Below are 13,150 nucleotides of genomic sequence, written 5' to 3' on the forward strand. Positions count from 1 at the left end.
TTCAAGTGTCAAGCTATAGTTAAGATACCCCTTTCCCCCTCCACAGAGAAGAGCAGACATGTTTAGCTGCAGAATTCCATGCGCAGCACAGTGTGGGTTGGGCTGTCTTGCAGTAAGGGAGACAAAGAGGGTTTGTAAGAAAGAGAAGCTGTGCTTCTGCAGCCCAGGAGACGGGGGAACCCCTTCTCTCTGAACGGAAAGAAATGGAAAGAGAGCCAGGCCAACCGAGGACACAACCACACCATTAAAACCAGTACGACTTCATTGATTTCGGAGAGGGACTGGAGACCTGAGCAACAAAGGGCAGGGCACTTCCATGATTTTCCAGGTAATCCTAATGAGGATGGAGGGAGGGATATGCGCTTAGCTTCCAAACTGCCCCTGGTTCCTGCTACCTTCAAGGGCTGTGCCACACGCAACATTTTTGCAGCAGTTGTTTTTCTGCATGGCCGAAGGTGCCAATGGATGGACATGGGCCGTTCTGCGCCATGCGCATAAGCTTTGGTGGAAACTCTCTGTGCAGCTGTGGGAATTGCATCCTCCCTTGTGTGCAGTTTTGTGAGGTTAATCCAGAAAAGGTAGTTTGTGTGGAGGCAGCTCCTTTGGGGTCCTGCAACTCTCTTCCACAAAGGTAGGTACATACTTCTCAGGAGAGTTTTCTAAATATCCCCAAAATGCCCAGAGAAAGGGGCGGAGGGTCCAGCTTTTCCATGGTTCTGTTTATCCCCTGTGCTCGGTGCCAAAGCCCTCCACAAGGAGGAAGAAGAAGCTTTTGTGCCTTGGCTGCTGATTTCTTTAGCTGCCGGCTTCCCTTGTGACATTTGAAGCATGCTGCCTCCTTGGTGAAAGGGAAGATCAGCACAAAGGCCTGAGGAAGAACAGGACCACGCCGGTCGGAGGGACCTTGGTGCGAATGGGATCGTTGAGCTTGTAGGTCCCCATGAACACCTTCTCCAGCACTTCATAGACCTTGTAGCCTCCCTTGCAGTCCAAGATGCCCAGAAGTCCCAGACTCGTCACAATAGGCTTCGGTGCCCCATCAGTGCCGTTGTTCATCACCGCTATCGCAAACTGGCCATTGACAAGGGGCCTCTTCCATACTTCCAAGTGATGGCTCTGTCAGGCAGAGATGGGGAGAGGCTTGGTTACTGACATGTAGCTTTATGCTGGGAAACTATTGGGTAACTCACACCTTAAAGATCTAAAATAATGCCTCACCCGTTATAGACGCAATCAAAGGCCTCCTGCAGGCACCACCTTATCAGAAGGTCAAATGTGTCTGTCATGGACTGGCTGCAGAGGAATGGTGGGAGACACCAACTGGGGAACCCCCAGGGGAAGAAGGCTCAGAGCTCGGGGATTAATGGTGGGATGACGATGAGCAGTCAGAGAGAAAAGAGAGCAGACTGGGAGGAGCAGGTGTCAGAAGCAGAAGAGGCAACAGGGTTTAGTGAGAAGGGAGAGTCTGTGCCAGAGAGCAGTCCAGAGGCAAAAGCAGAAGCGGGGGGGGGGGGGGTCAAGAGGCAGAGTTGAGACAGGCTGCTGAAGAAGCCAGGGAGTCTCCCCCTCCTGCTGCGACCAGCTCCCCTCCCTCCTGGTCTCCTAGAACAGTGTTTCCCAACCAGTGTGCCTCCAGATGTTTTGGGACTACAACTCCCATCATTCCTGACCACTGGTCTTGCTAGCTAGGGATGATGGGAGTTGGAGTCCCAAAACATCTGGAGGCACACTGGTTGGGAAACACTGTCCTAGAACACGCAGAGAAAGGAAAAGAGCAGAGCAGAGGTGGGTTGTGCATAGACACAGTTGCGACTGCTTTGGAAAACCCCTGGAGAGAAGCCTTAGAGAGTGGTGGCAAGGTGGGGACCTTCAGCCTTGCAACTGCCTCATTGAAGAGTTGCTGTGATCACTAGGCCTGCACTGTTTTGGTTTCTTTGAATAAAGAGCTAACTGCGCTGACACCGTGTTTTCTTTCGCTCGACTCTGGGTCCTGACACGTATGATGTAGGAATCCAGCCTACTCTTTTGAATTCCCTCCCTTTACACCAGGTGTGAGGGAGCTTTGGCCCTCCAGGTGTTGATGAACAACAACTCCCACCGTCCCTGGTCACTGACTATGTTTGCTGGGGCTGATGGGAGTTGATGTTTGGCAACATCTGGAAGGCCATAGGTCCACCCCCCCCCACGTTGCATACTAGTCAGGCGCCATCTTTGTCATCTTTTTGGCACCTGCTGAATACTTTTCTCTTTCAACAAACCTTTCAAGTGGAGATCTTTCTGCCACTCAGCATCAGAGCTGTTTTTGAACATGGAATTGTTTTTAAATGTTTGCATTGTGTTTATTTGTGGAACTGGTTTTAGACGTGTTTACGCCTTTCTTTTTTATGGCTGCAGCTCACAATCTGCATTATAATTGACTTTTGTACAGCGCCCAGTCATTTGGACATTGGATAAATATTTAGCACTGGGCATTGCCATCGCTACAATTACCATTCATTCGTAAGTTGCTGCCTTGACACTGTGTACAGGAAATGGCAGCGATTCCGCCCAAGCCATCTGGCACCGGACTGCTTTGTCAAAGGGTCTGGTGACCCACAATGCACACAACCTCTGCGCTGTGCCTACGAACAAAATTCGTAGTTGCCTTATACTGGGTCATACTCACTGACTGGCAAAGGCTCTTCAGGGTTTCAGGCAAGAAGTCTACCTGGAGATGGTGGGAATGGAACCTGAAGCTATTTGCATGAGAGGCAGAGCTATGCAGACTTCCGCTCCTGCTTGAGGTCACTGTCCATGCAGCTCTGCAGGGATGTGACACCTACAGAAGTGGAGGAGTGTGGGGGAGGCAGTGATGGTGTTACTGCTGATGGTCAGCATTTGCTGGCCTGCCTCCGATAGAGACGCAGGTGGCGCTGTGGGTTAAACCACAGAGCCTAGGGCTTGCTGATCAGAAGGTCGGGGGTTCGCGACGGGGTGAGCTCCCGTTGCTTGGTCCCTGCTCCTGCCAACCTAGTGGTTCGAAAGCATGCAGTGCAAGTAGATAAATAGGTACCATGCCAGCGGGAAGGTAAACGGCGTTTCCGTGCGCTGCTCTGGTTCGCCAGAAGCGGCTTTGTCATGCTGGCCACATGACCCGGAAGCTGTACGCCGGCTCCCTCGGCCTATAGAGTGAGATGAGTGCCGAAGCCCGAGTCATCCGCGACTGGACCTAACGGTCAGGGGGGTCCCTTTACCTTTACCCCGATAGGAAAATGACTGTGGCCAGCGCTGTAGCATAGGAAGTGACATGTAACTCTTTATTAGCAAAACAGCACCTGCACAGGAGTGTCAGGCCTAATGAGCAACTCAGGTCTTGCCCCCATGAAGCAGTTGCCACCCCACAGCATCTAAGTCCCCCTCCTCTGCAGGGATTTTTTCCTAAGCAACTGTGCTTGCAGGCCTGTCTTTCATGCTAGTTCTGGGGGACAAGCGGGGAGTGGAGTTTGTCACAGCAGGCAGGGAAGAAACTCATGACTCATTCATCTCTGCCTCTTAGCCCCCCCCCCCCCGCTTCAGCTTCTGCCTCTGATTCTGGACTTCTCTCTGCCCCAGACTCTCCCCGCTCACTAAGTCCTGTTATCCATTCAGCTTACAACACCTCCTCTTCCCAGTCTTCTCCCTCTGACCGCTCATCATCATCATCCCACCACCACTCCCTGGGCTCTGTGTCTTCTTCCCAGCTGGTTCCTCCGACCATTCCTCTGCACCCAGCCAGTGCTTGCTTGACAGCACAGGACTGCGGTGAATAGTTACAACATGGGCTTCTTTCAAGTTGGGGACAGGAAACCTGTAGCTCTCCAGAAGCTGCTGGACTACAACTCCCATCATCCCCGAACACTGCTCCCGCTGGCAGGGGCTGAAGGGTGCTGGGAGTCTGACAACATCTGGAGGCCCACAGGCTGCCCAACCCTGCTCAAAATGGCTAGCGGAGTTCTGGCTGTGGCCACCAAATTCCCAATATTTGCACAACCTGGGGTGTGACAGAGAGAGTGCAAACAGAGCTATTATTCGGTTCGATACTCTGCTTAATTATTACTTTGCTGTGCCTATCAAACCCAAGAATTGGTGATGTGTGTGTGGGAACCTGCAGGCCGTGACTGTCAGCAGGTATCACACTCACAGCCGGAGCCTCATTACGAAATGGGGTGTGGCTCCCATTGATTTGGGATCAGGTGGAAGGGTGGACCGTGTGTGGGAGGGGCAGATATCCGGGGAAGGAGGGTGTTGCCGGAGTAATATTAATGACCAAGAAGGTAAGAAAACAAATCGCCTGCTGGTTGCAGGAAGGAGCGGGAGGGCAAAGCGCTAATTCGCAATGTTGATCCGAGTTTACATGCCACAAGGGATGAGTGCGTGCGAGGACAATTGCGGAAGGAAGGAGCCGGGAGCCTGGTGCGTGCACTTGTAACTTTTCATGGTCGGAATTTGGGGGGAAAGTGAGGCTTATATTCAGGCCAATACAGTATGCTTTTTACTGTGGCTGGCGTTTAGAATGTTTCAATCTGTTTTGGAACGTTTCTGCTTTGATTCTTAATTGTATATCTTTTTGCAGCCCTGGGGTGGATGGGGAAAAGGCAGGGATATAATTTTAATTAAATGATGAGAATAATGAGAATAATAATAATAATAATAATAATAATAATAATAACACTCCCTTCCATCTCCCCTCAAGTGATTCTGCTTGGTTGGAACGCCTTCCTGAACTAGGAGAATGCCTCATGCTTGCCTGGCTGGAGAGGTGTGTGTACAGTAACCTCAGACTCTTACACTTCCGTCAAATAACTTGCTTCACTCACTTCCCCCTGGCTCCACCCACTTTCCCATTGGCCACACCCATTTTGCCTTTGGCCCTACCCACCACTGGCACACAGCTTTCAGACTGCAAAGAGGTTCCCTGCACCTGGGTTGAAGGATCTTGGGGGACAGGGAATTGTGAACAGGGGGACTTGAGACCTTGGAGAGCTGCTGCCAATCAGAATAGGGGATGCTGAGGTAGATGGACTAAGTCTGGCCCTGGCAAAAGGTGGCCTTGTATGTCCCTATGCATCTTAGCTGTATGGATGACCCATTCCATGGATGACATGTTTTCAGGCTCTTGCAACCACCCTGAGCATAAAGAGCATTATTGCTCAGGTCCCCGTCTTAGTGACTCAGTAACTGTACCCTTTAGGGACCGCAGGTGGCGCTGTGGTTAAACCACAGAGCCTAGGGCTTGCTGATTAGAAGGTCAGCGGTTCAAATCCCCACGACGGAGTGAGCTCCCGTTGCTCGGTCCCTGCTCCTGCCAACCTAGCAGTTTGAAAGCACGTCAAAGTACAAGTAGATAAATAGGTAGTACTTCAAGCGGGAAGGTAAGCGACGTTTCTGTGTGCTGCTCTGGTTCACCAGAAGCGGCTTAGTCATGCTGGCCGGCTGTACGCCGGCTCCCTCAGCCAATAAAGCGAAATGAGCGCTGCAACCCCCGAGTCGTCCGCAACTGGACCTAATGGTCAGGGGTCCCTTTAGCTTTAACTGTACCTTCGCAATACGCTTCCCTTGAATCCCTAGATAGTCTTGGTTTATGTAGATGAGCAGTGGGTTCTGCAAGAGGTTCTTGGCCTCGGTCGAGATAGTCCGTAAGTTACAGGACATGAAGAAAGGGGCCGCCAGCACCGCCCACAGGGCCACCTGCACTTTTGACTGCTCATAGCTCAGGCCAAAGTCACCAATGATCAGCTGGGGGGGACACACAAGACAAGAACATTTTATTCAGTAGTGTGTCATCTTCTAGAGAAAGAACAACACAAAAGGAAAGGGGGAAAATATGTAAAGCTTCAAAACCGCATCCTGAATATAAAGACAAATTGGAACAAGTTTATCCCTGATTACGGTAGGTTTGCCATGGCCTGATGGTTATTACCTTGTGGTAACACAGAGGTAGGTTTTGGTGCCAGTGTTGTGGAATGCCCTCTCTGATGAAATATCACAGCCCCCCCATATGTGCTGGAGTTCCTCCAGCCACTGAAGACACCCCTGTTTAGGTAAGTGTTCCCCTGAACGGAACATGCAGTTTTATTGCTTTAACTGTTCAACGGTATTATCACACTTTTTAATGGTTGATTGTTATGTTTTAATGCCTTAATGGATTTGTTAATTGTGCATTTTAATTATGTACTGATTTTAATAGTTGTAAAGCACTTGGAAGCCATTTTGGCAAACAAGTGGCATATACATCAATAACAACCACATCTTATTTTAAATATTCATAGGGCACCTTTCCGAGTGAGTTATTACAACTACCAGCTGCCAAGGACGAGTTCCGTTGAATGAAGTGATCAGCTCCCATCATCCCTGGCTGCTGGCCATGGTAGCTGCAGCTTGGGAGCCCTGCCACAATTGCAGAGGCACACTTTCCCCATCCCTGCTTAAGACAGCATCTTCCAGCAATGATAGACCCCTTTCTTAGGATCTGTGTCAATGTCCTCTTTGGACAGGTAGATCCCTATCAAATTCATGTTGATCCTTTTTGTAAGCCTTTGAGGTTTTTCTTGCAGTCAAGCGGTATATAAAAAAATAGTGTCAAATAAATAAATAAATAAATTTCTCCCTGTGGGCAGAAAAACTTGAAAGGCAGTACAGCCGTACCTTGGTTTTCGAACAGTTTAGTTCTTGAACATTTTGGCTCCCGAATGCCGCAAACCTGGAAGTGAGTGTTCCGGTTTGCGAAATATTTTTGGAACCTGAACGTCCAGTGGGGCTTATGCAGCTTCCGATTAGCTGCAGGAAGCTTCCTGCAGTTTGAAAATGGTTTTCGAACATTTGGAGCTGAACAGACTTCCGGAACGGATTCCGTTCAACTTCCGAGGTATGACTGTATAGGAATTAAAAGCGCTGGAAATTAAAAGGAAGCTCTGCAGAACAGAGGAAGGAAAACACCCTCTAGTGGTTACTTGGAGTGTGCAGGTTGTCAGATTTGGTTCAGGGATTGCCCTGCCTCTCTTATCCTTTGCAGTCCAAATGTCCTCCTAAATCGGATCTACGGTCTTCTTTTCTCGTATTGCTTTGGAGCTATTATAAGAAGTGCAGTTTCTGGATCAGACTGAAGCCCTTCTCACTGACCATCCTGTCTCCAGAGCAACCACTCAAGATATCTCTGGGAAATTCGTGAGTGCAGCACCAGAGCAGTCTTGTCCCTTAGGTTTAGTGGTGCGCTGCACTACGGTGCCCACCCAGCGTGGCCTCGCTGGGGGCTTGATCCTGGTTTGACCTGACTTTCTGGAACTGGTGATGGCAATCTGTAACCTGACTACTCCTGGCCTCTGTGCCTGCAACATGCACCCCACGGGGGTTAGAACCCTGCCCCCACACCTCCGGGTAAATCCAAACAGAAAAATATTTTCCTATGTCTAATATTTTCTGCCCCAGGACAGAAATTTTTTCCAGAACACCTTTGGATGTCTGCCTTCTGCAGTCTCTTCTGTGCATTGATGCTGTTATCTTGTTTTTGTCTTCGCCCTAAAAGCAACGGTCTACAGCAGGCACCCCCAAACTGCGGCCCTCCAGATGTTTTGGCCTACAACTCCCATGATCCCTAGCTAACAGGACCAGTGGTCAGGGAAGATGGGAATTGTAGTCCAAAACATCTGGAGGGCCGAAGTTTGGGGGTGCCTGGTCTACAGTCCTAGCACTGCCCTTAGTGTTTCTCTTAGAGCCTACAAGAATTCTAAGCAGAAGGGACAGCAGTATGGGAAGAGTTGGCTTTACCGTATCGGGATCATTCCACCTTCCCGGTCCTGCAGCAGGCTGAATTATGTCCTGATGATTTCCGTACCACTCGATGATGTGGAAGAGGCTGTCCCAAGAGTCTTCAATATCTCCAAAATTTCTCCACAGGTTACATATTTGGCCAAGTAAGGTATAATTCACCTGGACAAAAACAAGAGGGACTCAACGGCACAGACGTTGCTAGGAATCTGGTGCTGCCTGTGCACTTGCTTCTGCACTCAAGCAATACAAGTTCACAGGCTGAGCAAATAAACAGATACAAATATTATAACTAACAGCTGTTGGGTCAAGTACAGCCCCTTGTCCCGACCACACCTGGAACAATGAGGAAAAGCGACTGGTGAAGCACATACAAGTGATATACAATAACACTCCTCGCTATCTACCCAGTTTCTCCAAAAAATAAGACATACCCATAAAATAAGCCATAGCAGGATTTCTAAGCATTTGTGCAATATAAGCCACACCCCGAAAATAAGACATAGTGATAGGCGCAGTTCTGGAGGGCGCCAAGGAAGAGGCTAGGCTGGACATGTAATTAAAAAATAAGACATCCCCTGAAAATAAGCCACCGTGGGTTTTTTTAAGGAAAAATAAATATAAGACGGTGTCTTATTTTCGGAAAAACACGGTAGCTGTCTAGGCAAACTATGACCGCAGACCTGTGCTCTGTCTCAGACGGTTGGAGCAACAGTGTAATCCATCCCCTGTCCCTTCTTAACTCCCCCCCTTGGCTGATGCAGTCCCATTGCCTTAAGCCAGGCAACCCCAAACTCGGCCCTCCAGATGTTTTGGGACTACAACTCCCATCATCCCTAGCTAACAGGACCAGGGGTCAGGGGTGATGGGAATTGTAGTCCCAAAACATCTGGAGGGCTGAGTTTGGGGATGCTTGCCTTAAGCCCTTCCTTTAATGGGGAAACAACAGAAGAGGGAATGCCCAGGGGTTTTCCAAAGACATGACGCCCTCTGGGAACTCTGCAGGCCCCCTTGCAGCTCTTCTCTTGACTCCTGCTCTTTCCCCCCTTGCTCTGGCTGCCTGGTCTCATGCTCCGGACTCCTCCTCTACCAGCAGCCACTTCACAGGTGGCACAGAACCACACAGACTGCCAGACCCTTTCCCTGGATCTTCCTCCTCCTACTCTGTCAACACATTCCCCCACACCTCAGGCTCCTGCCCATCCCTGACACCCCTTGAAGGTGGTCATCCATCCCCATTCACAGCCTGAAGGTGAAGAGAGGAAAATGCCAGGCTGGTTGGTGGGCAGCAATGGAGTGGTGTTTGCCATCACCCTGTACCCCCTTCTCCCAGACTGACAAAAGCACTTGCTGACCAGGGTTCTAGCCAGACAGAGAAAGCCCATTTATGAAACATGTCTTGTCTCCTATCTCTACCCATGAAATAAACGGTCCCATGGTCTTGATAATGTTGCCTATCCCAGGGCAAAGGCAGAGACACAGAAACAGGTGCAGAAATTACCTTCGGTGGAAGGCCCCCCTCGTAGGCAGGCCAGCTGCAAGAAAAGGCAATGGGCCGTCCTGTTCTGTTCAATGCCGCACTCATCTTCGGATAGCCTGGGCAATAAAGAAAGACAGGGCTGGCAGCGGGCTCAGTTTTTAATACCGACAAAAGCAGTGGCAGCTGGTTCGCTGGAACCGGTGGGGTGGAAAGCAGGGAGGCCAAGAGCAGGTGGCGCCAGAGCAAATGGTATCGTTCTCATCCTCTTCCCTGCTAAGTTCTACAAACACAACAGGGAGCCTAAGGAGGAGGAGGAAGGTGACAGGCAGTGCCCCCCCCCACTGGCTCGAAGTAAGGAGGGAAGGAGGGAGGTGGGGGTTGACTGAGGTCAGACAGAGCTTGATGGGCCTGTGCCCCATTTGCCCAAATGAACCAGCCTCCACTGTTAAAACGACACAATGTCTATGCAGGCATGCTGAAGCCCACTGATTTCCACAGACATTGGTACATGTAGCTCAACACTAGCATCTAACTCTATTTTTGTAAACCGCTTTGAGTTTTGTTTCATTTTTCAATCAATCTTATGCAATGAACAACTGAACAGGACTGCTAGTGCTAAAAAGGACTACAAATCAAAACCATTTAATGTATCCACTACCTTTGTGGATTACTCCATTTTAAAAAAGGACAACCTGGGATTTGCCGGCATCAATTGAAAATCCTCTCCATGCTGTGATCCTTCCTGTTTATTGACGGGCACGAACCTGCTGCCTTGACGGAAGAATTGGAGAAGCAGCCATCCAGCTTCAGCATGTCAACCCCCCACTCGGCAAAGGTCTTTGCATCCGTCTCAATAGTATCCAGGGTCGTCCCAGGGTAGCCTGAGCAGGTCTTGCTGCCCAGGTCACTGTAGATGCCAAACTTCAGGCCTTTGGAGTGAACCTGCGTGAGAAGAGGCAAGAGGGAGCGCCATGACCCTAGAGTCCAGTGGGGACCATGACACAGAGTCAGAGGTTACAGCAATACCAGCTCAAGAAATGGGCCATGTTTCTGACTCTGAGCATGATGCCGGGGATCCTGAGGCTGGCAGGCTCAGCAATCTCCTACAGTTAATGAACCTTTTTCAGCCCGAGGTCCGCATTTTCTTCTGGGCAGACTTCCAAAGGCCACGTGCCACTGGTTGGTGGAGCCAGAGGCAAAACTGGGTGGAGCAAAGAATACAAATTTTAACTTTTTTGTTAACTCTCTTATTTGCTTTCGTCGTACGCATCAGCTTACTTTGCACACAGGTATCAGCCCAACAGACTACAAAACAAAAATTCGCACATGCGCAAATTTCCCAGAGAGCAAACACAACTGTTAAGGCTTCATTGCATTTCAAATAATGCAAAGGAGACAGAATCGTTTAGTTTGCTAAATATGCTGCATCTGAATTAAGGGTCACCCTGCAAAAGTCTGTTTTGAGGCAAGTTCAGTTTTGACCTTTATACAGTTTCTATACATATTAACACACCCCTCTCTAACCTCCATCGAGACAAGTAAGAGGTGTTCCCAGAGTTCAAGGACCCATTCCAGTGCACCCGCTGGAACACACTGCTCTCTGGGAGCTCTCCTTGGTGCTGAGACAACTAACTTGCCTCGTTGTGCCATGTGGGCTCCTCCTCAAGGGCAGAAAAAGACTTACAGGAGGGTCCAGAGTTCGATGGTAGCGTTATGCTTTCCGTATGGCTCTGGTTAAAATGTTTTGGCTGAAAGCAAATGAAAAGTGTGCTTCTTTATGGCCCAATTTGCACAGCACAGAAAGTTGTGCAATCCTATTCAGGACATGCCAGAGTCAGTAGGCATCTGGTGCCTGCTGAAGAATCTTATTCTAGCAGGCATTGTAACTGAATACTGATTTTATCATTTTAACTATTTTCATTGTATTGACTTTCTCGTACACTGCAATTAAGTGGCATATAAACTGTTGAAATAAATAAAAACCAGTACACAAGAGAGCTCTTTCATGCCTTCTTGTTTGTGCCAAAAGGAAACAAACCATGATCCTGGCTCACTGTGTCTGAATTAGGCATCGTGGCTTGTTTTGCTCCATTAGAGTACAACTAGCAAGCCAAGAAGAAACCATGACTACCTTAATACTATTAATTAAATTGGTTAACCAATTGTCACACAAAAATAGCATATGTAGAAGCACTTTTACACAAAATCACATACGAAGTGCGTAATACACAAAGCTACCCCCTCTGTAAACTACAGCAGAAGCTTAATCTTAAGTAGCTTTTTTCTTGCAGCTTTTAGAGAAATCTGAAAGTGTTCAGAACAAATGCATTTTATTTAACTTACATAATCGGCAAGGGCTTTAATGCCACTGGGGAACCTTTCGGGGTTTGGCTGCAACCTGCCTTGCGCGTCTCTTTTAGTTGCTGCCCAGCAATCATCCAGGTTGATATACCTGTAGCCGAGCTGCAACCATCCGTCGCCAGCCAGCCTGTCTGCCATAGCCTTGATCAAGTGTTCACTGTTAATGAACAAGAGTTAGAAAGCTAGTGTGAACAGGGCCTTGCTATGTTAGATGGCCGGTTTGAAAAGCCACCCTTTATCAACTCTTTCTGGAGCTGCTCTGCCTAAAGTGATTGAATTTGACAAACATCAGCCTAGACTAACACATAACATGTTGAAAATAAAAACGAAAAAAAACCAAGATTTTCAGAGATGATCTATATGATGCTGGAGCTTAGCTGCGTAGAGATGAACAGAGAATTCTCAGGCAACCCCTTTAAAAGAGGGTTGGTTATAAAAAGCCTTTTGATAAAATGGAATCTTCAGGAGACATTATTATAAGGTTACCAGATTTTTTTCAATGAATCCAGGGACACTTTTCAACTTCAATGGGTTTTGCATGGGGGGGGCGATTTGTAAATCCGGGGACTGTCCCCGGGAAACGGGGGCATCTGGTAACCTTACATTATTAACATTGGGGCAACTAAGGCACTGATTAAACAGGCTGCAAATTGCAACAGTACACTTGAAGCCTAGGCCTGTTTAGGTATGGCAATGGAATAGTCTCACAATCTCTATTTAAAAGAGTGGAAACAACTTGTTTAAAGTTAGTCTCAGCAAAGCAATGCCCACCATCTGAAAAATGTTTTGTTGCCTCATTGTGGGATGAGACATGGCTGGTCCAATACTTTATTTTCCACCTGTCCTTGTGGCTACACTGATGTGATCTAAGAGGTGTGGTACGAGACTTCCCTGAAGCATCACTGAAGGTATTGGGGGGGGGGCTCTTAGGCAGGGGAAAAGAGAAGACTGTGCCAGATCTCATTGCTGTGATCTTGGTTTCAAAGGGATATAAGTGTGGGGAGCGGAAAGAAGCCTGCAAGTGCATCTGTTCAAGTAAGGAAAAATTTCCTTAGGATACTGGTGCAGTTTTCTCCTCATAAGAATGATAGGTTACAAAAAAACTTAAGGTTCAAGCCACAAACAGTAGCATTTGTGTTTCATGCACCTTCAGTTGATGCAGACTTAAGGTAAAAACCACAGGCAGACAATCCCTACTATTGCATTAACGGTTCGATAGGATGTAAAGAACAAACCAAACCAGTGGAATTCCTCACTTTATGACCATTCCCCCCCTCCCCGCAATTCCCTCCCCCCAAAAAACTATTGTTTTAATAACAGCATCCAAGTCAACAGCTTCAGTACAACTTGCAGCACATTTCCCCCACCTGATGCAGTTGTCAGGATCATTTTTGCAGTCTGTGTTACATCTAAAACGTTCCCAAGGCACCCAGCCCATTGGCGGAGTCTTCAGCAGTCCGTTATCCAGGGAAGCACAGCAGGCTGCAAGGCCCAGCAATATCCCCAGGGAAAAGTGCAACATGATTC

General features: G+C 48.5%; 1 protein-coding gene across 1 annotated transcript; it reads right to left on the reverse strand.

Annotated features, from left to right (window-relative positions):
* LOC118092720 (alpha-N-acetylgalactosaminidase-like) lies at positions 1–13,150 on the reverse strand. Its single transcript, XM_035131161.2, has 7 exons — positions 12,991–13,150; positions 11,606–11,780; positions 10,027–10,204; positions 9,284–9,378; positions 7,783–7,944; positions 5,557–5,754; positions 1–1,116 (listed from the first exon to the last, which is right to left on the reverse strand). Exons 1-7 carry the CDS (start codon positions 13,143–13,145, stop codon positions 856–858), a joined length of 1,224 nt encoding a protein of 407 aa, XP_034987052.1. The 5' UTR covers positions 13,146–13,150; the 3' UTR covers positions 1–855.

The sequence above is a fragment of the Zootoca vivipara genome, chromosome 14 (assembly GCF_963506605.1).
Source record: "Zootoca vivipara chromosome 14, rZooViv1.1, whole genome shotgun sequence".
Taxonomy (NCBI): Eukaryota; Metazoa; Chordata; class Lepidosauria; order Squamata; family Lacertidae; genus Zootoca; species Zootoca vivipara.